The sequence below is a fragment of the Hyperolius riggenbachi genome, chromosome 1 (assembly GCF_040937935.1).
Source record: "Hyperolius riggenbachi isolate aHypRig1 chromosome 1, aHypRig1.pri, whole genome shotgun sequence".
NCBI classification, from domain to species: Eukaryota; Metazoa; Chordata; class Amphibia; order Anura; family Hyperoliidae; genus Hyperolius; species Hyperolius riggenbachi.
In genome coordinates, this window is record NC_090646.1 from 495,268,873 (window position 1) to 495,296,294 (window position 27,422).

General features: G+C 41.6%; 1 protein-coding gene across 20 annotated transcripts in view; it reads right to left on the reverse strand.

Annotated features, from left to right (window-relative positions):
• Positions 1-3,394: 3,394 nt before the first annotated feature.
• The window catches only part of ARVCF (ARVCF delta catenin family member), a 1,120,703-nt gene continuing 1,096,675 nt past the window's right edge, over positions 3,395-27,422 (reverse strand). For 17 of the 20 annotated variants that reach the window (XM_068243390.1, XM_068243391.1, XM_068243385.1 and 14 more), the window contains 7 exons: positions 25,263-25,374; positions 23,730-23,820; positions 23,196-23,249; positions 22,425-22,535; positions 18,239-18,330; positions 9,760-9,874; positions 3,395-4,764 (listed from right to left, as the gene is read on the reverse strand). In XM_068243390.1, the coding sequence (XP_068099491.1) occupies positions 9,773-9,874; positions 18,239-18,330; positions 22,425-22,535; positions 23,196-23,249; positions 23,730-23,820; positions 25,263-25,374 (562 nt within the window). In that variant the 3' untranslated portion in view covers positions 3,395-4,764; positions 9,760-9,772. The remainder of the gene's footprint in view (positions 4,765-9,759; positions 9,875-18,238; positions 18,331-22,424; positions 22,536-23,195; positions 23,250-23,729; positions 23,821-25,262; positions 25,375-27,422) is intronic. The other 3 variants (XM_068243393.1, XM_068243394.1, XM_068243392.1) reach the window with 2 other exon arrangements.

Consider the following 27,422-nt stretch of genomic DNA (forward strand, 5'->3'; position numbering starts at 1 on the left):
TGGATTTTTATCGCCACCTAGTGGATGCGCCCGGCTAACGGAAAAGTACCAAAATATGAATACCTCTGATCCAGTAAGAAAATTACTCTTTTAGTAAATCAATCCCTTTACATATCAAATGAATGTCAATGGATTAAGATAATCAGTTTAAAAGGGCTGAGAAACAAGAGACAGCTTAACACCATGCAGCTTATTTAGTATGCCAAAGACCCACATACGTTGTCAGTAAACCATAGCAACCAAAGCAGAATGTATTCTGACTGTAGTACTAAATAAAGCAATGTGGTAAGCTGCTATACAGTAGATTACTGTTCTTTTAGGGGTCACTGTACTTTGTAGTGCTTTCCTGAATACCTCACACCTTAGCGAGGTCAGAAGATGCAGTGACTCAATAGGCTGAATGATGCTCCACAAAAGGTCCATCAGCCTGAACTAATCGCTTGCTAATGAGAATTAACACTTGACACAGTAACAATTTATTTACATATGTATATGTGATTTTTGCCAGGAAACATCACAGCCTTATAGCGATGGTCAGTGTCTTAGTGATTGTTCCAAAACTGTAATATAAAAAGATATTTACCAGTATGTTCAATAAGAGAGAGCCAGCAGTCTTTACATTTTGCCACAGATGGAGCATAAATTATCTGGACCTACTAACAGTATCTGTCTCTGAGCAGTGCTAACAGATTCTAGATTAAATGAGAAAAATATGATGAAAGCTGATCTTAAAGTGTATGGACAGTTTTCAAGGTTTTATGCTCCTCCCCAAAACACCATACAACAGTCCCCATCTGCAGAAATAAATAATGCCCAAGTAACTTTTTGCAGTTCCTTCATCTTGTGGCCTTTGTATATGCTTGCTAAAGGCCAAGATCTGCTCACCGGGAGAGCACGTTATTTCCCTCCCACAGCCTTGTGTACTTAACGGTCTTGCACCAGAACAAGTGCTCTGAGCTCATTCCTGCGCTGAAGGGTCTCCACAACAGCACATGGTATTCAAGTAAATCTGGGGAGGGGAAAGTTTTTCTGAACTTCTCTCCAGGACATACAAAGCTGTAGTTTAGTGTCAAAGTAAAAAAAAAAAAAAAAAATCATAGATCCTGTCACAGTGCTTTTCTGACAATTGTACGATCTAACAAAAACAATTACACTCAACAGGCTATAGAGTTCAGGCTCACCAAACAGAAAGGTATAGTCTAATTGTTGCAGCTGAAGATACACTGACTCCTATACCTGGGTTTGAATTTACATGTGTGAAGATTTGGCAAGGATCAGTGGACAAGCATTGCGGCAGAAGAGTGACCGGAACTTTCTGAAGCTGGAATGTCAAAGAAAGTCACTGCACTGTTACCTTCATGTTATAACTGCAATTATTCCATCCCCAAAGGCTTCCCAATATAATTTACCGTAAATCAGACAAGTCTACCCCCTCAAGACATTCTACCTCACCTCAAGGAAACATAACCCCAGAACATCACCAAAATGTCACATTATTAGCGGCGCGTGAAGTGTTATGTGAAATATTTAATTAGGTGAAATATATTTGTATAAAAAAAAAATGTAGCCCCAGAAATTAAATGCAGGTGCCAAGAGTTGTAAAGTATACACTCCTGAGTGTTCCACATAAAGCATATATGGCCTTCTACAAGGCAAATAAACAATCCTTGTGAAAATCAAGTGTGATAGTCTGTGCTCCAGAGTGTCATTGTAGACAGTAGCCCTGCCAATGGTAATTCAGAGCCAGCAATCAGCAAAAGTGAAGCAAAAAAAGAGTGCACAAACAGGTTTAGCTTACACAAAAGATATGAGATGTGTATGTCAGATCCCCTTGGGGCACAAGGGCCCTATATAATAATAACTGCTTGTGAAGTCATGGAAAGCAATATATAAGCATCTCAGTTATTTATGTCTAATTTGTGGGGTCAGTTAATTAACATTATTCTCTGGAAGTGTGCTTTAGGTGTGTGTGTAAAAGCAAACATGGTTTAGTTTTTCTGCTCTACTCGGTTGTGTAAATCACCCAAAGATTTGGCAGCAATCAGCAAATTATGTAACTATAAAGAACGTTGTACTAACACAAGTGAACCTGAAAACAGTTGCGTCAATATTAATATTAACAGAAACTCAGAAAAGGCTTAGTAAAAGGACCCAGCCAGGATCCATATGAAAACCACTAATTTCCAATGACAGGAGTCCAAGATAACACATAAAAAGGTTCCAGTCAAACCAGGAGTGAAATAAAATCATGTTTGTTACAAGAGGGGGCCAAGAAGAAATAAGTTCCTGTTGAAAGACCATGTCTATTAAAGTGATCCAAGCAGCTTTTTTCAGCAATTTGTCCTGGTTTCTAATCGATGTGGGAGCTTCAATTTTCCCCCTCCCCTTATTTATCCAGGGGAAGGTGTAAAGGTAATCAAATGTGACCTCTCTAAATTGTATGAAGCACAGTGTGCCATCTCCCCCCACCACCACCTGAAAGGTTTTGTTAGTTCATTGCTACTGCTAATTTCAGCAGTCAAATCTGCCTGCTATTTCTGCAAACGGCAGGCCAAGGAAGTAGGGTAATAAAAGCCTCTAGCAAACATTTAAATGTAAAAAGAAGAGGTAAAATGGAAGTTTTAATTAATGAGCTACATCGTTAACGTGCATCTTTAATGTGCTATTTAGATGCCCTGGGGGCTAAAAATGCTGCTCGGTTCACTTTAAAGCCATAACTGGGAAATGTAAACTGTAAATGTGCTATAAATTTGTAAGGCTTCATAAAGTTAACAATCACACGTATGGCATATAGGACAGTAGAGTATGTTGTATAGGAAATATCCTTAAATTAAGGCGCATCTAGAGATACTTAGCCATCAATGAGACTCAATCTCATTTGTTCAACACAAAATGCAAACAGATGATGTGAAATGGTCAGCTCAGCATTGAAATGAATGAAGAGTATGCTCCATCTATGGGGAGAGTAGTATTTTTCAAAAACACTATATTTAGCACTTTTTGAAGTTGGTTTCTCTGATGCATTATATGACAAAGGTAGAGTGATCACCTGTTATAGCAAGGCGGGCTGAGCAAGATGGAGGTGAGTAGCATTAAGGAAAATACAGCTAAGACTGCCCTTGTGCCTCCTCAAACAGTAGGAATCGTGAAACTAGATGTGTTGTACTCATGATGGTTATTAAGTTTGGTTTAAAGTCTAGAAAGGCTGACCTATCACTTCACATTACAGATGGCAACACAAGTAACCAATAGCAATTCAGATTACTTCAGCTGCTGCTTATTACATCTAAGAGTATACACAAGAAGTTGAGTACATCAGGAAAACACATCATTTAAAAAAGAACACCTCTGATCCATCCCAAACACTCCCCAAAAAATACAACTCACACCTTACCCTTTTTAACAGGTTTGTTTGAGCACCTACTGAAAATACATTAAAATTCAACAGTATCTGTAATTTGTTATTTTAATCAAAAGATTTCAGCAATGGATTCATGAGAAAAGGTCTTAAAGTGGTTGTGGTAATGGCCAAATGAGCTAAGTGTTTGGCAAAGACTCCGGTGACAGTCCGCAAAATCGATGGTCGTTTTCCGAGGAATCATTTGCAATGCGAGCAAAGAGAAAGCCCAAGTTGGAAGGCAAAAGTTTTTTTCAGCAGAACTGCCTGTACACAAAATTAAATTGAAATGTACTGTTCCTGCAAGCGCTTACTTTGGGGAGAGCATCACTGAATGTAATCCAGTGTGTGTATGTATGTGTGCGCCTGTACACACACGCACAAACACATGCGCTGTGTATGTTGGTATATAAACTTTGGAACGATTACAAAATGTTGTTCATGTTTTCCAGTAGATGACATGCACACTGAGTAAAAGTCCTGCAAAGACGGTGTATGACTGGCCGAACTGTGGTGCTGTTTTGGACAGTCTTTAGCCAAAGCACAAAGGTCACCTTGGGAAATGGCTCTACTGCCAGCACATGAAGCCTCACATATCACATTTCAGCTCTTTCTGTCAGGAAGAAACCTGTGGGGTCTACAGCAAAGACGTTTTCTCGGATTTTTTGTTTTTTTTCTTTTTTATTAAGTGATTTAAACTCCACTTTCTTATTCCACGCAGTAACTTGCACTTTACTCCACCATGGTAAAACCCACAAACTTTATGCTGATCCCAATACTTTGTTCCGGGAAAATAAAATTCTATGCACCCCAGGCCACAAAACTCCATTAGTATTTTTCTTCACAGTTCACGCTGAGGTGGCAAACACAAAACCAATGAAAAGGAAAAGTGCTCATTCTTTTTTTTTTTTTTTTCATGGTCTTGAAAAGTTTTGTGGCTTTTTCGTGCAGGAACAATGTCCAATAAAAACATTCCCCTTCCTTCCACCTTTTAGTCCTATGAGCTGCACCGGCCCTGCTTCCTGTCACATGACAATTTCCTTCACACGGTGCGAGGTGCAGGATGCTTGAAAGGGAATGTTGCTTTATGAATATATACTATACATATATGTACTAGAAAAGTGTCAATTCTGAAGTAAAATTAAGCAACAGCAGTTTTTGGCGATGAATAGTTTAGTGTTCAGTCACAGCAGATGGAAGTTTTCATCCAGTCTTATGTTACCAAAAATGGTCCTCATGTGAAAACTTCATGGCAGTGGTGGGCAATGATACCTCCTACATGTATTCAAATTTGTGATTCTTGATTTAAAAATAAAAATCAGAACATAAAAAAAATGTCTCCGTGAAGAGAATAACCACGTTTACCCCTGAAAAATAAAAGACATAGTAAGAAGAAAAAAACGGACTGGAAAAGAATAAAACTAAAAAGTCTCAACTCAAAGTTGCATTGTATTAGTTTCCAAATTATACTAAAGGACAGATGCACGAGAGGCAGTCTGGTGCTAAAACTACTATTAAAGTGAACCCGCCTCCCAATAAGCCAGATACTTACCTAAGGAGATGGAAGGCTCTGGGTCCTAATAATGGGTCCTCTCTCGGTCCCTGTTCCAGCACTGGCTCCCCGGTAGCAGTATTCGACTAATTTGGTCAAATTCTGCTCTCTCTCTGCCGCGAAGGAGGCTTCGGAAGTCTTTGGGAGCCTAAGTGCTCCCGAAGATGTGCTGCTCTTTACTGCGCGACCGCCCTATCTTCCTAACGCGCAGTATGGAGCCACCTATCTTTAGGAGGATTCTTCTCCAGAAGACTTCCGGATTCCCCCGCGGTGGGGGATTCAAACAGGGAGCCAGGGCTTAAGGGAAGGGGACCGGGAGAGGAACAGGAAGGCTCTAAAGGGCCCAGAGCCTTCCCTCTCCAAAGGGAAGTATCTGGTTTATTTTTTTCCCCTACGATTCCCAATGACTTCAAAGATGGTCAATGAGATAAAAGTCATTCTGGCATGCTTGAAAACTTGATGCACATTGTATGCAGCTTAAAATTGGGTCAATCAAATCAGCAGGAATTGTATCTGATAGCCAAGTTGGCATGCAAGTCAGAATTATGTTCATCTCACTGGCCATTACTAGTGCTTATAGATGATATTCATCTACTCTGATGCCTTTATGCTATGTTTATTACTATACATACTGGTCAGAAAATATACTCTTTCATATTCAAGTATTATGGTACATTTTCAAAATGTCCCTTTCACTTTATCAGTGATGCAGTCTCATTTTAACTTCCCTGCCATTCAATTTCTGCTGGATTTCTGAGCAAAAAGTGGTTCAATTAATTTTCATGACATTTTTGGCTGTAACTTACCAAGAAAGGGTCTGGTATACATTTTGAGTATAATAAACGTTTCAAACACAAAATAATGTAAAACATTAATTACATTTAGTTTTCCCTTTCTGCCAGGCTGCAATTTCCCCATTCTTTAGATTTTTGGGAGAAACGTGCGATTTTTTTTGCATGCTTTTTTGCATTAAAACTTGTGTGAGAATTTTTGCATGCAGTTTTTCAGAGCATGCAAAAATGTGCATATGAATGCAAATTTTAATGCAAAAAACATATGCAATAAAACAAAAGAACCCTGCCTTAGAACTGCTGGACAAGCCTGACTCATCCATGGCACTTTCAGCTATTTTTTCCTGGACTTGTCCTGGAGTCAGGCTTGTCCATACTGCCAGGGAGGCTTAAAATAGTTTACTGTCAAAGCAGCTGATTAAGGCCCCCTTTCCATGGGAATTTGAATTGAACGCACGTCTGGAAGCCAGCCGCAAGGAGCTTCCGGTTACAATTACATGCAGCCAAATGACAGTGTAACACCATGGCCAGGGCCGGATTTACCACAGGCGCCTGATGAAGGAAATGAGGCTCACTCCCCTCCCCAAGTGCCTCCCTCCTTTCTTCCCTATGCAGAGTCTAGATAAGACTCACCCTGCTCTTGGCATTCCACTGCTGAGATCTCCCTTCAGTCAGGGGCACATCTAGTTATGTAATACTTGGGAGCACCTCTAGCGACTTAATACTGAGGGTACTTTCTGGCTACCTAATACTAAGGGGCACCTGTAGTTACCTATGATGGGCAAAGAAAGTGGACAGCTGGAACAGCCAGCACACTTGCGGTGCGGTTAAGCGGGGGTTTGTGGGTTAATGGACGGTGAAGTCTAAGGTGCTAGAACATCTCTACCTATAGGCTCCTGTGATGTAAATCTGGGCCAGACCATGCTCGTTATTGTTTGACACGCGGTGGTGTCACCCGAGTGCTCCAACCACAACTGGGATCAATTAAGCTTTCACTTTCCACATTATCTATAGCTCCTCTTTCAGTTTTTCATACTTCTACCTGACGTTGCATCAATACATCTATTACCGCTATTGTCTGCTGCACTTGGTCTACTATCACAGTGTCCTGTTGAGTGATTGGTAAGTCTGTTTGGAAGATCTAAAGGAGCTTAGCCCTGCCATTGTCCTTGATAGTTTGTGGAATCTCTCACCTGTACTTGGGAGGATTTAGCACATATACTCTGTGTAGATGCTCCGGTATACAATGCAATGCCTGTTACTTGGTTGTGTCATTGAGTGCAAGCTGTACTTGCCTGCATCTTACACCCTGCCGCTGTGTTCTAAAGTCTCTGAGGCCTCTTGCCACAGCTTGCATCTTCCTGGACCAATCGTTTTGATCGATTTCAGACAGAAATTGATTGTAATCAGGATCTAGCACTAACGCGTGGCATCTATCTCTCCTAGATTCTATCATTATGATCAAATATCGATGCTGCAAATCTAGTAATGTATTGGGCACCCTAACTATGATACACTGCTAAACATTGTTCAACCACTCATGGTGGCCATGGAATTCAAATGGGGAGACACCAATGTTTTGGACAACAAAACAGAAGTAATGGCTTAAAGGACAACTGTAGCGAGAGGTATGAGGAAGCTGCCATGTTTATTTCCTTTTAAGCAATACCAGTTCCCTGGCTATCCTGCTGATCCTCTGCCTCTAATACTTTTAGCCACAGACCCTGAACAAGCATGCAGCAGATCAGGTGTTTATGACATTATTGTCAGATCTGACAAGATTAGCTGCATACTTGTTTCTGGTGTTATTCAGACACTACTGCAGCTAAATAGATCAACAGGGCTGTCAGGCTACTGGCATTGTTCAAAAGGAAAGAATTATGTCAGCCTCCATATTCTTCTCACTACAGTTGTGCCTTAAGACTACAGTATGATATTTTAGGTACCAAGAAATGCTATACATTTATTGTGATATTCAGAGTACCAGAAAATAACCATAATACATTAGACAGCTAAAATGGACATATCAGCTGGCCATATGTCCCAAGACACCTTTCACTAGTACAGTAAGCTGATAGTTCTTGAAAGAGCCCAATGTGAAGACACAGATTATTTTTTTAAACGGAGCTTTGGGTTAGTGCTCCACACCTGATCACATCTGAAAGCAGAAGTTCTGATGGAAGGCACAGCAATTCCTTTCTGATGTCATTTTTGGCTCAGTGTTTGCGATTCCATTCAATACAATGAATGGAAATTGCAATGCGTTTGCATATTTTCGTCATCGCAATGCATGGATGGGAACAGACACTGCAGTCTATGTACTTCTGATGTCCCCGCTGATTGCAATGCACTCCAGTTCGGTAAATGTAGTGGAAAGCGCAGCAAATGGAGAAATCCCATTCACGGCTTCATCAGCACAGCTTTGCCAAACTTTGTGGGCTGAAACATGGCCGATAGGCCTCATTTCGCAAGACATTATGCATTATGAACATATCATCCAGTGATCTGCAAACTTGGCTCTCCAGGAACTACAAGTCCCACAGTGCATTTGCCTTTATGAATCATGACTGTGGCTGTTAGACTCCCGCAATGCATTGTGGGATTTGTAGTTCCTTAAAGAGGGATTGTCACCATAAAAATCAAATTTCAAAAGCAACTGGTCTGAGTGTATTAAGTGATAAAGATGCTAATCCTGCATTCAAAACTTTCAGAACTTTCTCTGCTGTTATGATTTGGAGTTATCACATACTTAGGGCTCGTTTCCACTATAGCGAATCCGCATGCGGGCACTGCATGCGGATTCGCATACTCAATGTTAGTGGATGGGGCCGTTTCCACGTGTGCGGCGGCGTTTTTCGGTGCGGGAAAAATCTGCACGACAGGGTAGTCAGATTTCGCGTGTGGCGGCAGGAATGCGGGCGAATCGCCGCTAATGCATTCAATAGGGAAATCGCATGCGGCTTTGTCATGCGGATTTCCCCGCGATTTCACATGAAAGGCAATGGAACTTTACACAGGTAGTGACATGGTTAAATTCGCTCCTTGCCATGCGAAATCGCATGCGAAATCGCGGGTAAATCCGCATGGGGAAACGCAGCCGCATGCGATTTCTTCAGCGGTGGAATCCAGGCGATTCCGCACCGCTACAGTGGAAACGAGCCCTTAAGGAGCACTAGCCCTTTAGTAATCAGTGCCAAACAGTTACATGCTGGGGGTTCTTTTTATCTATAATATATTCCTCCTCTTCCATTTATTTCCCTGCCTAGCTGCTTATCTGAAACAAGATCCCCTACTCACTTGTGTTTACAAGCAAGGCTGAGGTGACTCAGCGATTGGAGGAGAAATGAAAAAAGTAAAGTGCAGAAATGACATCAGGATTTAGCCTAAACTGTGGGCAAAATACATGGTTCCCACCAGGAACAGCATTCTCTTCATTTACTACATAACATTCACTGAAATCAAAACGTGGACAGTATAATACATGTGTTATGTAAGTAGATCAAGTATTTATCTACTAATATATGTGTTTTTTAGCCCTGGCATAGTATGGCTAATCCTACTGCTTTACCAGTTGGAGAGCCAAGTTTGCAGATCCCCGAGATAGTCTGTAGAATAGATGGTAGGCTAGAGGTACTTTTTTTTAACATTTGGGACAGTGAAATATACACAGATATAATGGTGCCTCCCTTTTATAGTGGCTAAAATAAGGAAATAATAGCCATGATATTGGTATTTCTCACCAAAGATGAAAGTACAATCTGGCTATAAACCATTTACTATGCTAGACTGTATAAACTGAAGAGCAGATTTACTTAAACCTTAGGTTAGATAAAGAAAGGTAGGCTAGCAAGGGTCAAAATATGAAAGTTTTGAAAATGTTTAATAAGATTAGGAGAAATTTGCTCATGCGTGTAGGAAAAACAAATCATCTTCAGTGCTTATTATTGGTGTGTCTGAAATACCTTCAGGAACAACACATTTATATAAGTAAGATCCACAGATACATTAGACAGACCTACCATGCATGCAAATCTAGACCCAGGAGTCAACAGGCTGCGGTTTAGTGTCGCGTGCATCCACCAGATTGACAGTAGGCCTGTTACTCCGGGTAATGTGTTTCTTATTTGAGTCATTCTGCAGCAGCAGAAAAGGAGAAGAGAGAGTAAAACAGAGATTAATGCCAGAAAAGGAGCAACACCAGCTGAAGCTTGTAAGGAAAGGAATTAGTTTATACAGTGAGGGGTTATGGAGGCAGCAAACACAAACAAACAGAGCAATGACACAGCAGTCTAGGAAAACTGTTCATAAATTATACATGAATGAGCACTTCCAATTGGGAACCAAGGCTTTTTATTTTGCAGATTTAAAAAAAGATTTTTCAATTAATCCTACCCAAGTCTAGTGCATGAATAAACAATATTTACTGTTAAGATGAGCACATGATTATAGCAGCAGACAAAACACATGACAGTTCAGGAACCTCTAAACAGGAACTTTAGAAATTGCAAGCCAACTCTGTTGCTGAGACTTCCTCCGAAAACCACTGCAACACAGTTAACATGAAGTACCCTTTCCTAAAATAAACAGATTATCAGAGCTCAGATTCCTCAGTCACCTGAAGAGAAAATAAACAGAGGAGATAATCTGCTGAATCTATAGTCCTAATCCTAAACAGGACTTTCCTGGAATTCAGTCATATTCATATTTTGTGTGTGAAAGTTAAAATTCATCTGACTGTATCGGGTACATAAAGATGTTTGTTAGCTCCATGTGCTCAGAAGGGATATGGAGGCTGCCATATTTATTGTCTATAAAGCAATACCAGTTGTCTGGCTATCTTGCTGATCCTCTACCTTTAATATTTTTAGCCATAGACCCTGAACAAGTTAATAGGCTTCTGAATTTGTCAGATCTGACAAGATTAGCTGCATGCTTGTTTCTGGTGTGATTCAGACACTACTGCAGCCAAATAGATCAGCAGTGCTGCCAGGCAACTGGTATTGTTTAAAAGGAAATAAATATGGCAGCCTCCACATTCTCACTTCAGTTGTCCTATAAGGCTGGTACACACAATGCAATTTCCCGTTGGATTGACGGTTCAAATCGACAATTTCCAACGTGTCCAAACTGCTCCTGATTAAGAACGGGATTGATTTTCAGCCCCCTCTTTTATGTGCATCATCCCTGTACTGCAGCCCCTCGCTTTCATGTACAGCTCCATTGGGCATCAGCTTACCTTTTTCATGTATTGCTTCCCATTTCAGCCGCCTCTTTCTCATGTACCAACCCCTCTTTCATATCATGGTGCCCCTCTGGGCAGCAGCCGCCCATGGCCCAGGCCTTTGTGGCCTTTCCAGAAATCTGGCCCTGCATGGCAATATTACTGGCTTGTCGTGCATCAGGCCCCAAGTCACTTCAGGTATCCTAAGTATTTCACTGAACAGTTAAACTGCACCCTTAACTACTTGCTAACTGCTCCACGGCGGCAGCCCCAGGACCACTCCACACGTGAATGGCTGGGAATGGGGTTTGCAGGAGATTGTGCGTGCCGATGCTGGGCATCTCCGCATGGATGACGGAGCTCCGCCCCGCCATCAGTCTCCCAGCGGCAATCGCTGCTCGGAGACTGTTAGATGGGCGAAACCACCGTCTAATAACTCTGTACAGCGATGTGATCTAAAGTAACGCTGTACTGAGGACAGCAGTGTGATACGGCTGTCCCCCTGGGGGACACAGGAGCGATCCGCTGTGATACGCTGAAGCCCATCACAGCCGATCAATGTGATAGGCTGACTGGGGAGTAAGGAAAAATACAAATATACACCATTTTATAAAAAAAAAAATACTTGTAAAAAAAAAGAAAACATTGTGGGAGTGATCAGACCCCACCAACAGAAAGCTCTGTTGGTGGAGAGAAAAGGGGGGGGGGGGGGGGGGGAGAATCACTTGTGTTCTGAGTTGTGCAGCCCTGCAGCGTGGCCTTGCAGCTGTAGTGGCCTATTTTAGTAAAAATGGCCTTGTCACTAGGGGGGTTTAACACCGCGGTCCTCAAGAGGTAAAATCCCACTTTTGACTGTATTCTGGCAAAACTGCAGTGTGAGCTGCTACAAACTGCTCATGAGGGAACCGCGTCATATGCTTTCAGACTTCTATTCTGCAGATGACATATACAGACCACTATGTAATGTTTCTGCATAAGGCACATTTGCTCTGTTCTTTATTTATAGCACAATATTCTCTAGTGGGTGCATTTGTGAAATATCAGGAAATAAGTTACTTCTTTGAGAAGATTGCAGACCATAGGAATGGCTGTGGGCAGAAAGTGTCCAGTGTCTGAGCTCCTAACCAGATATTTCATATAGGATGTATCTTACAATCAAGAAGCTTCTTCACAGACTAAAAAAACTCTACAACTGCTCACACACACCTAGGAAACCCTTTATGCCTGCATCAAATATTTCAATCAAACAACTAATTAAGTTTAATTCAGCTTTTCCTCCTTAAAGGGGCACTACAGCGACACTACACAAAATTTAAAATATGTGCAAACATATACAAATAAGAAGTACATTTTTTTCAGAGTAAAATGATCCACAAATTACTTTTCTCCTATGTTGCTGTCACTTACAGTAGATAGTAGAAATCTGACCGAAATGACAGGTTTTGGACTAGTCCATCTCTTCATAGGGGATTCTCAGCAAAGCTTTTATTCTTTATAAAGATATTCCCTAAAAACGATTTAAACAATGATGCTGGCCAGCTTACCTGCTCACTACACAGTCTTTGGCAGTTGGACAGAGCAACTGCCATTCACTAAGTGCTTTTGAAAATAAATATATCCTTGAGAATCCCCTATAAAGAGATGGACTAGTCCAAAACCTGTCACTTCTGTCAGATTTCTACTACCTACTGTAAGTGACAGCAACATAGGAGAAAAGTAATTTATGGCTCATTTTACCCTGGAAAAAATGTACTTATTTGTATAGGTTTGCACATATTTAAATTTTACAGTTTTTCGTTGTAGTGCCCCTTTAAGGAAAGAAATAATGAAAGTCTATTTGACTTTAATGTCAACTTTCACATTAGACAAAGTGTTCTAGAGCTTTGAATCATCGAGCCACTGCATTTTCCCGTTGGGTAAATTAGAATTAACCCCGCTAATCAGCGTCGCACCACAACTTCCTGATGTCACACCACGGGTCATTAATGAGTGCACGAAATTGGTTTGTGCGCGCGTTTGGTGATGTGAAAGAGCCCTAAGGTAAACTGTTGAAGAAATGGGGTTAGATGTTCTGTTGAAACAAAAACACTTTCAGTAGAAACAGCCTAAGGGCACTTTTCCATGTGCAAATCGCAAAATAATAATACAAAAAAAAATTACAAACGCAAGCAATTGCAATTTTTCAGCAATTTTGTTTTGCGATCTTTCATTCGCATTGCATAATCGCTCTAAAACAAGCTTTGCAGAAAATTGAATTGCGATATTGGAAAATACCTTCCACGATTCATATGTTAAATTAGCAACCCTGGCTACTTAAAAATCACTAGTGTTTTGTCATGTGGATCGAATTGCTGCTAGTGGAAAAGAGCCCTTATATTTTCCCAGTCTTGGTTCATCCTAAGGAAATTCTTTCCAAGCAGTTCTATTTATTCCTGTGACATGGTGCCACCTAGTGGTGAGCATGCAGAATGCAGTAACATGCTTGCCTTGCCTTATAATGCATTATAATGCATAGACAGGATTGCACTCTGTGGAGATATGGAGGAATTTTTCAGAAAGCTGCGACTCAAGGAACACTACCATGATAAGGAAGCCTGTGATACAATGGATAATGGACCAACACGCACCAGATCTAAAAAGAAAAAAAGATGGACCCCCAAAGAAGGAAAAAACCCGGCCCTGGATAAATACATAAACAAATTCAGACGCAGAATCTCTGACAGGATCCTGAGTAAAAGAAAGACACTGGCCCAGAACGTAACACCACAGGAGCGACAGGCCATCAGATCCCTTAAGGAGAATAAGGACATTATTATTAAACCAGCGGATAAAGGTGGTGCCATAGTCATAATGAACACCAGTGACTACATCCAGGAGGCACAAAGACAATTATCCAACACCGCTCACTATGCCAAATTACAGGGGGACCCCACAAAAGGCTACAGGATGGCACTTAATAGGATGGTTAACAGATTGCCTGCAAACATCAGACTACATGTAAGGACCCTTATCCCTGAAGAGCCTAGAACAGCCTGCTTTTACATGCTTCCCAAGATCCACAAAGAGGGAAACCCTGGCAGGCCCATAATCTCAGGGAGCGGAACTCTTACAGAGAACATCTCAGGGTGGCTGGAAAACATTTTGAAACCTCTTGTCTGTAAAAGACCCAGCTACTTACAGGATACCACCCACCTCCTGAACAAACTGTCAGCCATCGGCCCAGTACCTGAGGGAACCATACTGGCCACGATGGACGTGGAGTCCCTGTACACGAACATTCCCCATGATGATGGTATTGCGGCCTGCCGTAAATATCTTCAGGGTCAGGGCATACCTGTAAAGCCTATTACTGGACTGATCAAATTCATTCTCACTCATAATTATTTCACTTTTGGACAGGACCTCTATTTACAGCAGATGGGCGTGGCAATGGGTTCGCGATTCGCTCCACAGTATGCAAATCTATTCATGGCCAAAATCGAAGAGGAATACCTCAATGCATGTGGCATAAAACCCTTGGCCTACTTCCGCTTCATTGATGATATTTTAATCATCTGGTCCGCAAGTGAGGATGATCTTCTCCAGTTCCACAGGAACTTCAATGCCTTCCATCCTACAATCAAATTGAAACTTACCTACTCTCACACAGAGATTAACTTTCTGGACACCACCATATACATCAGGGGTAACAACATACAAACCTCTGTGTATCGCAAACCTACAGATCGTCCCACATACCTAAGATATGACAGTTTTCATCCCAAGCACATTAAGAACTCTATAATTTACAGCCAAGCTATAAGGTACAACCGGATTTGTTCTGACAGGATGGACAGAGACAAGCACCTGGATCACCTTAAGAACACTTTCATTAAACAAGGTTACAGTCCTCCCATGGCTGAGGCCCAAATCAGGAAAGCCAGCAACATCCCCAGGACTGAACTCCTGAAATATAAGCAAAACCAGAAAGAGGAACGTGTCCCTTTGGTTGTCACCTACAACCCACACCTGGAAATCTTAAGGAGGATTGCTAAGGAACTTCATCCCATTTTACACAAGGATCACAGACTGAGAACGATATTCCCTAAACCTCCACTCTTGTCATATCGGCAACCACACAATCTAAAACAGATGATTGTCAGGAGCTCTTTGAATAGGCCTCAACAAAACGGAACATCACCCTGCCGACAAAAAATATGTGGGACCTGCAGACACATTTACACCACTGACAGGGTAACGATACCAGGTTCACAACAGGAGTACAGAATACAAGGTAAATTTTCTTGTGGGTCCACCAATCTGGTATATCTGATCATGTGTGCTAAATGCCCCAATGTTATGTACGTGGGAGAAACTGGACAAACTCTGCGCAAACGTATGAATGGACACAGGCACACTATTAATGATACCAAATCTGGACTCCCAGTTGCTACACACTTTCGGTCCAACGGACACAGCATGGATGATCTTCGTGTCACTGCCCTGAAGGGCGGCTTCAAAATGTCAAATGACCGATTAATAGCAGAAACAAAATTTATAAATTGTTTCAAAGCTGTGCAGAAGGGTCTGAATAAGGACAACAACTTTCTATATTGGTATGAGATTGATGATATATGAACTGTCTCAGCCACCCTAGCTGAACTTGTGAACTAAGAATTTACGATACCTCTGGGTCAATCCTAATACCAGGTCTGTGAGCAATAAAGTAAACAAGGATCCTTATCTTACCCCATTTAGATGGTCTGTTTGTATTAAGGCATCTTAATGATGTATTTATGCTTGAAAAAAATATCTGTTTTTCCTTTTGATGTTGCATGTATATAAGCTGTCTGTACCACCAGCTTGCAAACTAACAGGATATAAACCTGACGAAGGCTGCAAGGCCGAAAGCTTGTTTATTCTTATTCATTTGTAGTTAGCCAATAAATGGTATCATCCTGATTTAAAACTTCTTGCATTATAAAAATTGTCTACAGATTACAGTTACTTTATATAGATGGGCCTATATTTGTACATTCGACTGTGTTGTCAGTCTGCTCTATATGCAGAACTACTATAAAACTGAATAGAACAAATAAGGAAATTAGGATGTTTTCTTAGACAGGAAGGGTTACCTCTGCTTATGGATCAGCAAAGTTTGCATCTAGTATGATACTGTACTTTATTATGAGTAAGCACTGCTTGCTATGTGCCTGTGGCCAATGGAGCAAACTTGCTCAACAGCCGTAGCTTAAGAAATCAGATGAGCACCTCCACTCAGGCTAACCTGTTTGCAGGCCTGATACTCCATGCACTTTCACTCAGCGTGGTGCTGTTTTAATGTTTAAATATAGAAATGAATATACCAGGAGCAGGGAGGTTTATTTTACATAACAAAAGCATTGCTCTTTTGCTGGATCACTGAATGTCTGCTGTATGCAGGCGTTAGCTCAGTCCCTAAACCACCCCATTCCAGAGGCTGTAAACATGAACCACCCAGTACTTCAAAGGATATTACTTTTGCACAAATATGATCATTTATATGCATGATCTGCTGCTACATTACTGCCAATCCTTTCTCATGGTCTTTTTTTATATATTTGGACAATGTTAAGGCAGCAATACAGATAAAATACTTACGGTAGTTAGAAAAAGTGAAACTGGCACCAGAGAACCTTAAAGAGAACCTGAGGCGGGTATTTTAAATCTTAAGAGAACACAGAGGCATGTTCTGTGCATAATCACATGCCTCTGTATTGCCGCCTCTAGTCCCCCCCAGGGGCTGCTGTGCCCCCCTGAAAAAAGCGCCAGGCTAGCGATGATTTGCTCGTCGATAGCCTTCTATTTACCTGCAGCATGTCATTCAGTCAGCGCTCCCCCGTCTCTATCCTTGCCCACCTCCGGGAGCTTCCTCCAATTTGAAGCTAAGCCGTGACCCAGGAAGTACTACCCAGGTCATCAACACCTGAGACTGACTCTTCTGAAGAGCCCTAACTTCTGTTTATAGAGTTTTCGCTAAATTTTTCTCTAAATTCTCCAGAAGTGTGCAGAAAAGAGGGGAATAAGGCTATGCTAGTTTACCCAAATCTTTGACTTCCCACATCACTTTAACAGAAGTCTGTCATGAACCTTCAAGGTTCCAGTCAAGCCAAAATTATCATCCACTAGTATAGTTGGCACATTAAGTAAATGTAAACTGCAGGTGAGCTGACCTAAAATGTTTGTGTACACTAGTCCTACAGGTAAGCACACTATTATTGTTAATTATGTGGTGCTGCCCTGTAAGACCTCTTCACAATGACCCATGTGTGCTTTATGGTGTTAAAACAAATTCATGCAAAACATCACAAGTTAAAGTGCGTACACATGTCCAACAAAGTGCACGACCAACACCACGAGATGACCGACCCCACGACAAGCCGATTACATGTAAATGGTTGTATTTTCTGCGCACCAACCAACTGAATGGCTAACTCACTAACCTACTGCTTACGCAAGCAAAATGACGGACTGCAGAACATGACCAAGTTTGTCATTCAAACAACATTGCACGCATGTGGCCAACTGCACAATATCGTCCAAACAGTCGTGTGAGTTGATGGATCGGGCAAACTGCTTGTTATTAGTCGCTCATCTAGTCTTTTGCCACGCGTACATATGCCTGAATGTCATCCAACAGACCAAAATCAGAGGACAATCAGGTGTTTTGGTTGAGCGTGTGTACGGGCCTTTACTAACTGAAAGCAAAAGCCAGATCAGTTAAGACCCATCCAAAATGTACAAACTGCCCGAACTCACATATGTGTTATAAAAAAAAAATGCAAATACACATAAAAAGCGTGTGCATTAGAGTGCATTTTAAAATTCTTTCTATTGCCCTTTTTGGTGTCTTTGCATATCGCATATTGACATGCGTTGCAGAAATCAGGATTGCAACGCACAAGTGTACTCAGGACTATAGTAAACAGTTTTTAAAATGCTCAAGAAACTGCTGAAACAGCAACTTGTTTTTGTTTGTAGCCCCACAGTGAGAGAGATTGTCTATTAAACATACAAATGCCTAAAATTTCATGCACATGCAAAATGGCTTTCTCCAATAGAAACAAACAGTAATACAAAATGCAAATTGTAAGCAGCTTGGATCTAACCCAATCAAACACACTCCATGCCGATTTTACCTGACTCAGTTCCTACATTAAAATTGCATGCAAATCAGTTCCTAGCATCTTTTCTCCAGGAAGACACCAATTCTCCAGCCCTGCTACAAATATTCACACTCATCCTCTCTGGTACAATACCTTCAAGGGTTCTTTTTCTGACATATCTCCCATGTTTTCATTTGACCTGTATTTGCGTTCCTTGTCCCTGTGATCAATTGTGGAATATCCATCTGAAAGGAGAAGAAACAGATGCTCAAGAGGGAAAAAGGGTTTCCAGAGGCTGGTAAAATGCAATGTTTTTGCTACAGTTGCATGAATTGTGATTTCCAGAAAAACACAATACAGGACATCATCTTGTTTCAAGGCCAGAGTCTACAGTCAAGCAAAGAAAGCAGCTTTTTGGAACACATGTAATCAGGGAATCACAATGACAACAGCTCACTCATAGAAAGCTCATACTGCTGTTCCCCTAATGCACACATGTCAATCTCTGGCCCATGGGTCAAATCTGGCCCCCCAGAGCCATCAAATTTGGCCCTCAAGTGGTTTCCCCACTTTGCATTAGGTTTTGAATAATGCAAGGGGGGGGGGGGGGTACTAGACAGGAGGAAACTGTATGGGGGAGGGGGGAGGGACCCTAGAAACCAGGGAACTGTATAGGGGAGGGAGGACCACTAAACACCAGGAAACTGTGTAGGGGAGGGAGGACCACTAAACACCAGGGAACTGTATAGTGGAGGGAGGACCACTAAACACCAGGGAACTGTATAGGAGATGGAGGACCACTAGACACCAGAGCAATCTATATGGGAGGGAGGAAGCATCAGACACCAGGGAACTGTATATGGGAGGGAGGACCACTAAACACCAGGAAACTGTATAGTAGAGGGAGGACCACTAGACACCAGAGCAATGTATATGGGAGGGAGGAAGCATCACACACCCGGTAACTGTATGGGGAGGGAGGGGCCACTAGACACCAAGGAACTGTATAGGGGAGGGCGGCCATCAGACACTAGGGAACTTTATGAGGGAGGAATTTGGCCTCTAGACATTGAGGTTGGCCCGTGACTTGGACTCAGTGTTCAATTTCGGCCCACGTTGTATTTGAGTTCGACAACCCTGCCCTAATGTGATGGTATTGGCACACACATGGTATACCGTATTTCTGGTGCAATGCTTTTTCCTTCCCATTCAGCAGAGCTGAAAGGTTTTAAGCAAGTGCATCACAAATGCTGTGGCTGATAGTGAATATGTCTGTGAATGGGGGTGCGGGGGCAAGGTAGGACTATGGCTAATTATGTGCAGGGAATCGAATAAAAACAGTGCACAAAATATTCCCCACAATTTCACACCAAATTTCCTTATTCACTAGAAGTGAGTTATACACTGCTCTAGTGTGCACTCTGAATGGGGATAGGGGTGCTCTCTCTGGCTAACTATACTGAAGGTGGAGCACTCTCTGGCTACCTATACTGGGGAGGTGGGGCTATGCACTCTCTGGCTACCTAATACTGGTGAGAAACTCTCTGACTAACTCTCTGGTTGCTTATACTGGGTGGGGCACTCTCTGGTGACCTACACTGGGGTGGAGGGGTATTCTCTGGCGATCTCTACTGGGGTGGGGGGTACTCTTTGGTTACCTATACTGGCGGTGTGATTATTTTAGCATTTCTTCATGTAAAATGGCAAACAATGTAACCGCTTTATATTTAGATATGCTAAAATAACCAGACCTCCAGGGAGGTTAAATACAGTTAACCTAATGATAACAGTTATTGTAATTTTCTTTTAAGATCTTTCCTTTTGCTTAGAATGAGTATTGTATTAGATTGCTACAGCCAGACCTTGTAACTCCTGTGAGTTTAAAATAAGTTTCATGGCATGTTTTACACCCTTTGCTGTGTTAACAACGATAAGCGGTTTCTTCCAGGCAGAACTCGGCATTTCTATTATCGCTAACAATAAATCTATTGTTTTTATCTTTACCTCTGTCTGGCTCATCTGTCAGCCTCATTCAGGCTATGAGGGAGTTTGAAAGTGGTTAGAACTTTTACAGCAAATAGCATTATGGACAAAAAGATTTCTAAAGGTATAATTTATAAACGTTCGTCCACCTGAGTGAATGCTAAATCCAATAACACCTAATAGAGTTCTCCTTTCATTTTCTCTTAGTAAATACTGTATTTAAATACAGGTAGCACAGAAGGTTATAAAGCAATAGAAATACTCCAGCTATACAGATCACACATTCTACAGTAGAACTAATTTTCTCAGTGGCCTATTTCAAGAAACCCTTGGGCTTGCCTTCTACAATTTAATACTAAAGCCATTCTGTAATAGAGGGTATTAAAAATTAAATTTCCTTACATGGGAAGGCTGCAGTTGATACTAAAACCTATACAAGAAGTAATATTGACCCTTATGTATGGATGGTTTCAAGAGAAGACTTTTGTCTGGTCGCGCCAACCACAGCCATGCAAGTACTGTAAGGTTGCATGCTGATATGATATTTGTATGGTTTGTAGTGCTATAACAACAATCTTAAAGAGTAACTGTCAGGCTGCAAAAGCTAATTTAAACCTCTATTCTTCTGTGTTAAACAGTTTAGAAGGAAGCCAAAAAGGCAATACTGAGGTTAAAAATCCCTCTTAGTTTTGATGTGTGCTTATCAGCAAAGCTGTTAGACCCAAGCTCTTAAGAAGCCGAAAGCCGCATACCATACAGCAAAGCATTCTGGGGCCCTCCCCTCGGCTGCTAGTGATAAGTTACAGGGCTCGTGTTACAAAAGCAGCAGCTCACAACATTGAAAAAACTCCCAGCAGAGTACACTGCAGGAGTCCGCTATTGTTCCTAGCCACATGGCTAATTAATATTCACTGCACAGTAGTGTTTTACATTACCGATCTTTTGTGTGAGTGAATCATCAGGAAGCAGGCAGGACATGACGACACATTTGGCTTCATAGGAGACAAACATGGAACCTGCCATAAGCTGTCAGGAGCATCATTCTCTGCAAATACTATATAAAACTTCTGTGAAATCCAAACGTGGACAGTGAAATGCATATGTAATGTAAGTACAGCCAATGTTTAGCTACTGATATATGTGTTTATTTTCTCTGAGACCCTATACCTAACAGCTCATCTTTAAGTCTATCCTCTAGCAGGAAAAGGAGGTAACCAGGACTATGGGATAGCATAAGGGGATTTTTAAACATTATTGCAGGCTGGTAATCAGGATGTCCTTGTTCTGAGACAAAATGTAAATACTGCTGTTCATTATGGCCAGGAGTCTTTCTGTAAAATAAAACTTGAGTTCAGTTTAATTTCTCTATGTGACATATACCATAGGTACCAATAGCGGGGGCTAAAAGGTTAACCATAACTGCCTCATTGGCTGCAGAGTCCCTGGGCTCATCTACAAGAACCAGTGGATTGACTGGGCATCACCTAAAGTCCTAAATTGTACCGATAGTTTACAATGTTATCTGAAATAAAAAGTAAGCTTTCGACCCAAGTCTGAAGAAGGCTCATTAGTCGAAAGCTTACTTTTTATTTACTTTTAAGTTAGCCAATAAATGGTATCCTGATTCAAAACTTTACAACACTAATATTTTCTGAAGTAAACCTCACTTCATTTGGAGTACCGAAAATCCGATGGATCATTACAGAGACATTGGTTGTTGAACAACTTAGGATGTGGGCTTTATCCACTCTTTTTAAGAAGCCACACAAGGCCCCCCACCGTGCGCACCGTCTCCTTCCCACCGCGAGGGCAGTAGGTGGCAGTTGTAATAAGCGTGTGCAGCACTACATCCATGCTGTGCCTATTACAACTGCCTTTTAGTATATTAGATGGTATAGTTAATAGGATGTGATGTATAGTTAATAGCATGTAATGTATCCTTGTATTTGATTGTTGCATATATTCATGTTTTCATGCTGGGTTCTGCCTTAGTTTTCAGTGGGACGATTTTATGTAGTTTTCTTTTTTATATTGCATTAAGCATATTGGTCCTTATTCAATTCCCTTTTTCTCCTACGTCTTTTGCTAGGAGATCATTTTTCATTTTCTGTTTAAAATAACTTGTCAGCACTCTGCAGTTTCAAAAGTACCAAAAAGTAGGTGAAAGCTTCTGTCAACATTATTTGAGTGTTTTCTTCTATGCTGGTGGCTTAAAAGGCATTTTATTGACAAGGTGTGAAAATATCACCTAGGAGGACAAGTGAATGGAATATTGACCATTAAGGGATAACTTGTGTTGGGGATGCCACTGATTGGGAAGGGAATTTAAAGCTTGGTGGATAATGGGGAGGTGCACCTGAGGAAGGGCTCCGCCCGAAACATGTTGTGCATTTTCTGACTTGCTCCAATACAGCAGTTGCTGAACCTTTTGTGTGCCGTCTCTTCTTTGGATTATCCTTGGGCTCATCTACAAGATGCATGCAGACACCTCTTAGAGAATCCAACAAATACCAACAGTTTATAATAATAAAGTGAACACAGGCTGTCTAAAGAGAACTCGAGGCGGCTGGGAACACAGAAAAGAGATACTGACCTAGGAAGAGGGAAGACTCTGAAAGCTTCACATGTCCTTTCCCCTACTGACGCTGCTCAGGACCCTCCTGAAGATCGCAGCCATGCTACTTTTCATACACAAGTATGGCCATGGTGCACCCGAGCAAGTACAGCCGCACCTGGGCAGGAGCACGGAGCTGCTCAAGTACAGCCATACTCGTGCAGGCACAGTATGGCTGTGCTTGGGCATAAAGAGAAACATGGTAGCGATTAGCAATCTGACAAATTCTAGTCAGATTTGTGTCGGGCCAGGAGGACCTCTTCTTAGGCGTCTTTCTTTTTTCCCTAATCCGCCTTGGGTACACTTTAAGCAGCAAACACGGTTTAAATTAAAACCAGTTTGAAATACTTGATATAAAGCATAAGTCAGATCCCCAATCCTAAGACTTCATCTGTTTCAATAGCAATATGACCTACATTTTTCAGCAGTCCTATTTATTAATAGCTTACTATGCTGTCTGACAGCCTAGTAAGCTAAAGTACATAGTAGGGTCACTGTTAAATGTCTCCTTACCTGGACCAAGTTCACCCATAGGGATCATGTCACGGCTTCCAGATTTCTTATTTGCTGAAATGGAAGAATGTACTCAAACATTAGTATATGACATAACTGTCACAGGGATACTAAACTAACTGGCCTTTATCATTGATCAATGATAAATCACTTGTCATGTGAAGAATATTGTCTGGCCCATGTATGAGCAGACAGCAGTAACAGTGGGCGTTCCCCCCAGATGTATGGCAAGGCAATGTGGCTTCTTCTTCATACTATGTAACCTTGTGGTAAAAGTTGTGGAGGAATAGGGGTTTCAGTGACTGAGGCAATGACACACATTGTTAACACAATTCATACATGAATGAAAAGTTGATAAAGATTTTGTGTTTGCTTCAGTAAAAAGATATCCCGTGAGAGGAATTAAAAAAGATGAAAAAGCCATTGTTAAGAATATGTAAGAAAGGAAAACCTGGTGCTTGCATACAGAAATGTCTTTAGAACATGAAAAACAGAACCTCATTAGTCACCTGTCTGTGAAAACAAATCTCTCACCTTGGCTTTTATCCACCAGAGGGAGTGTGCTATCATCAAAGCCTGATTTCCCATTGCCTTTCGATCCCTTGGGCAGTGTCGATGTAGCAGACTGAAACAAGACACACACAAAACAATTCAGCAACAAACTATACATATATTTGCCCCAAAAAATACAAGGTGAACGCCATGTAACCAGAGTTTTCTTCTTACCAATAATCACTTTTATAGCAGGTGCAAGTCATCACCTGGCAACCAACTATTTTCCCTGGAGAAGTCTTTGGTCATGACAACTAGAACAGTCAATGACAATGAAGTGAAGATATTTATCTTGAGAGGCTTTTTAGTTTGAAATAGAAAGAAGCTTTAGATGTATGTTTCTGATTAAGATGGATGAATTTTTTGCATTTTGCTACCAAACAAATTTGTATATTCTTACAGATAACTTGGAATAAAAAAAAATATAGCAAAATTTAGACTAGCCCAGCTTCATATCTATTGCAGCATTCTAAAGCTTGTGTGTGTGTGTGTGTGTGTGTGTGTGTGTGTGTGTGTGTGTGTGTGTGTGTGTGCGTGCGTGCGTGTGTGTAAAATTTCACCCTTTAATGTCCTAATAAAAAGCTGATAGAAAAATCCCCCGAGAAGGAAAATGCTAATGTAATCCCTACAGAGAGCTTTAGAGTAATGGCAAGCAGCCCGGGCAGTTTTTTGCCACAGTCGTTGCAGACCATCACCTAGAGTGCCAGTCTTCCAAGGGCGCTGCTGAAGCCTGCAGTTCTGACACTTCGCTATCACCATTTTCGCCCCCCTGTTCGGCAGCGCTCACGCATTACTCACAAACTCCTGTTCTCCTTTTCAATTTGCATCTCTCCTCTGCCTCTAACCCCTCCCTTGGCCAACTGGACAAAGTTGATGTATGGGAGTCGTGCTGGCGGAGAGTTGAGATCTTTAATATGCTGCACATGGGCACATTTCACACTTGGGGGGGGGGATCAGTCACTGGATGGGGTTAATTGGGTAGGTTGGTCATTTTGATATTGTACACTGTTAACGCCGCGCACCCTATCGAGCCCTTATGACCAAGATTTTCCAGTATGTACGATCAAACGTTTTGTTCAATTTTGGCTTGAAATCAAACAAAGCTTCAATTGGGTGGATATGTTGTGCCACAGATTTTCCTCCGATTTGATAAAATTCTCTAATCGGAAGGTCAGTCAGCCCGCAAAATCGCCTGATGTATGGCCACCTAAAGAGCACTACCGACATCTATATATTCTAAAGTACATAAACACAAAGTAGAGCAGTTGCAGCTTCAAACCAAGGCATCATGTTTCGCATTTATGCAAGTTACTATGCAACATAAAGACTGCAGGACAAAGCCGCACACAGTGAAGGCATATTCCAGCCCCCAGCCCGCTGTCTTTTACAAGGGTACAGGGACATAAAACTTTTACGAAGAGAATATTTAAGATTTATGCCATACCTTTTCTGATTATGCCAAAATTTCTTTGTGATAAAAAAAAATGGCATTATTTACAGGTTAGCAATCAATACCTGGAAGTTTGCCTTGTTCCATCCCTCCTTTTGAAGAGCATTTCGGAGCTCCTTGTAGCTCCAAATCATCTGCAGAACATGGGAGGCCGCTTTCACTTCTCTCGGAGACTGACTGCATAAGACAACATGAGATTACAGGAAGGGCTATTCATAGGACACCAGCAATGCACAAACACTACGCATGATAGATGTACAGATATACAGCACTGATCAGTCACACTGCGTGTAATAGAATTTCTTTGCTTTAATTATATACATATGTATATACATATTCTGACACAGATATCCGTGCCACTGCCTGAAGCAGCTCTGTTCTACAGAGGCTTACATTGTGATGATTGCCATCTATGCCTATTGGCTTTTTGGAGCCTAACTAATGCTACCCAATGGTAACGTGATGATTGCAAAAGCATTCAGATATTATAGGATAACTAATGTAACGCACACTGCAGCATACTATGATCAAAGACAGAAGAGTGTGGACCTGGAGCTTTTATCATCTTGGCTGTAGGATGTTTTAGTTGCTGAGTAAAGTGACAGACAGCTGAGAAAGGTTTAAGTATGTGGCACTAGAGCACAAATTATAGGTAACATTGGGATAAGCAGAATAAAAACAGTACCTTAACGGCATATAACAGTACCTATTTAAAGACATTATGATAATTTGCCCACTCAGGAAAAGGTGATAGGAATAGGAATCTCTAGAATGTTCTAATCACCTTGTAAGAAAATAATACAGTGAGAAAGCTTGCTGATCCTTTACAGCAGGTCACATAGGGGGAAAAGGTGCCAAATGATAGCTAAAACTGTATTAAAAATAGCTAAAATAATGAGCCTGTGCACGATTATACTTCATTTGTGTATGAATGTGTCATTATTGAGGTAAGCCACCTATTCCTTTATTGTTTTAGCCGTTTTTAACAGTTTTATCTAGCATTGCCCCCCCCCCCCTCCTTTATGCTTTTCATTCTCCTTTGGAGGGTGTGTACTCCGATACCCAATGGCTCTGCCACTGATAGGTCCTTTGTTGTACTGCCAAGAGTGCGACCGGATCTGGTTCCAGCTGGTCACCTGAGTGGAGTCCGGTCTATAAATCTTCACCTGCCATCAGTGGTTGGTTGCCCCTTGTGCAACCTTTCTTTGCAAGTACCGCAGCCTTTTTGTTCATTTGCTATTGAACTTGTGATGTACTGTACCATTTTAGCTCCCGTTGCATCTGTGTTCTTTTTTAGGGTCAATCACCCCCTACCACAGTTTACAGCAGGTGCGCTATTCACACTAATACCATTAAACGCAAGACAACAGTCTCCTGAACTGTCTATTCCTGGCCAAATTGGGGAGTAAAGGCTCCAACAAACATCCCCTGGCAACAGGCATTACAGTGGAACCATGATTGCAAGCTACAGAACCTTAAGTAACTGCTATAATCTCCAGCGTGATAAGCCTCCTCCTCCCTTCCATACCGACTTGGGAGGGAAAAGTGGGACAATTACCGGGAAGCTGAGACATTGTAAAATTGTGAATATACAGATCAGTGGCATGCCTAAGGAGCTGTGGGCCCCGATGCAAGTTTTACATAGCCCCCCCCCCCCCTAAGCACTCTATACATAACAATTGATACGGTGCACCAAAACCTGCCAACGGAAACTACAGTGTCAGAGGTGCAAGAAGGAGATGGGGAGCAGTTGGTTAATGATTACCACTATTTAAAGTATCTATAGAAGTGATTATTATGAGCACAGGACCAATAGAGAGCTAATACTGTTGTTGTTGAGGGAGGGCCCTATGGGGCCCCTCTGGCCCAAGATGCGGTCGCAACCTCTGCACCCCCTATTGCTACGCCCCTGATACAGATAGAGATAAAGGAACCAGGAAGTAGGAGGTAAGCTGAAAAATGTTTTTACTTAACTTATGGACAAACTAAATTCAAAATTGGACAAGGCCAATTCTAATAGCAATCAGGTTGATACAGCAGAAGGAAATGGCAGCGCTTCCAAACAGACGCTGCACCTGTTTGAACATGCTTCACTATTTGATATGCTTCACTGTTAGACTAGTGGTTAGGTTCTCTCCAGTGGGGGCCAGTCACTGCCGTGGGAGAGTCTAGTAGGGATAATTTGTGCACAACTTATGCTGAAGCTAACGCCCTCCTTTAAGGGG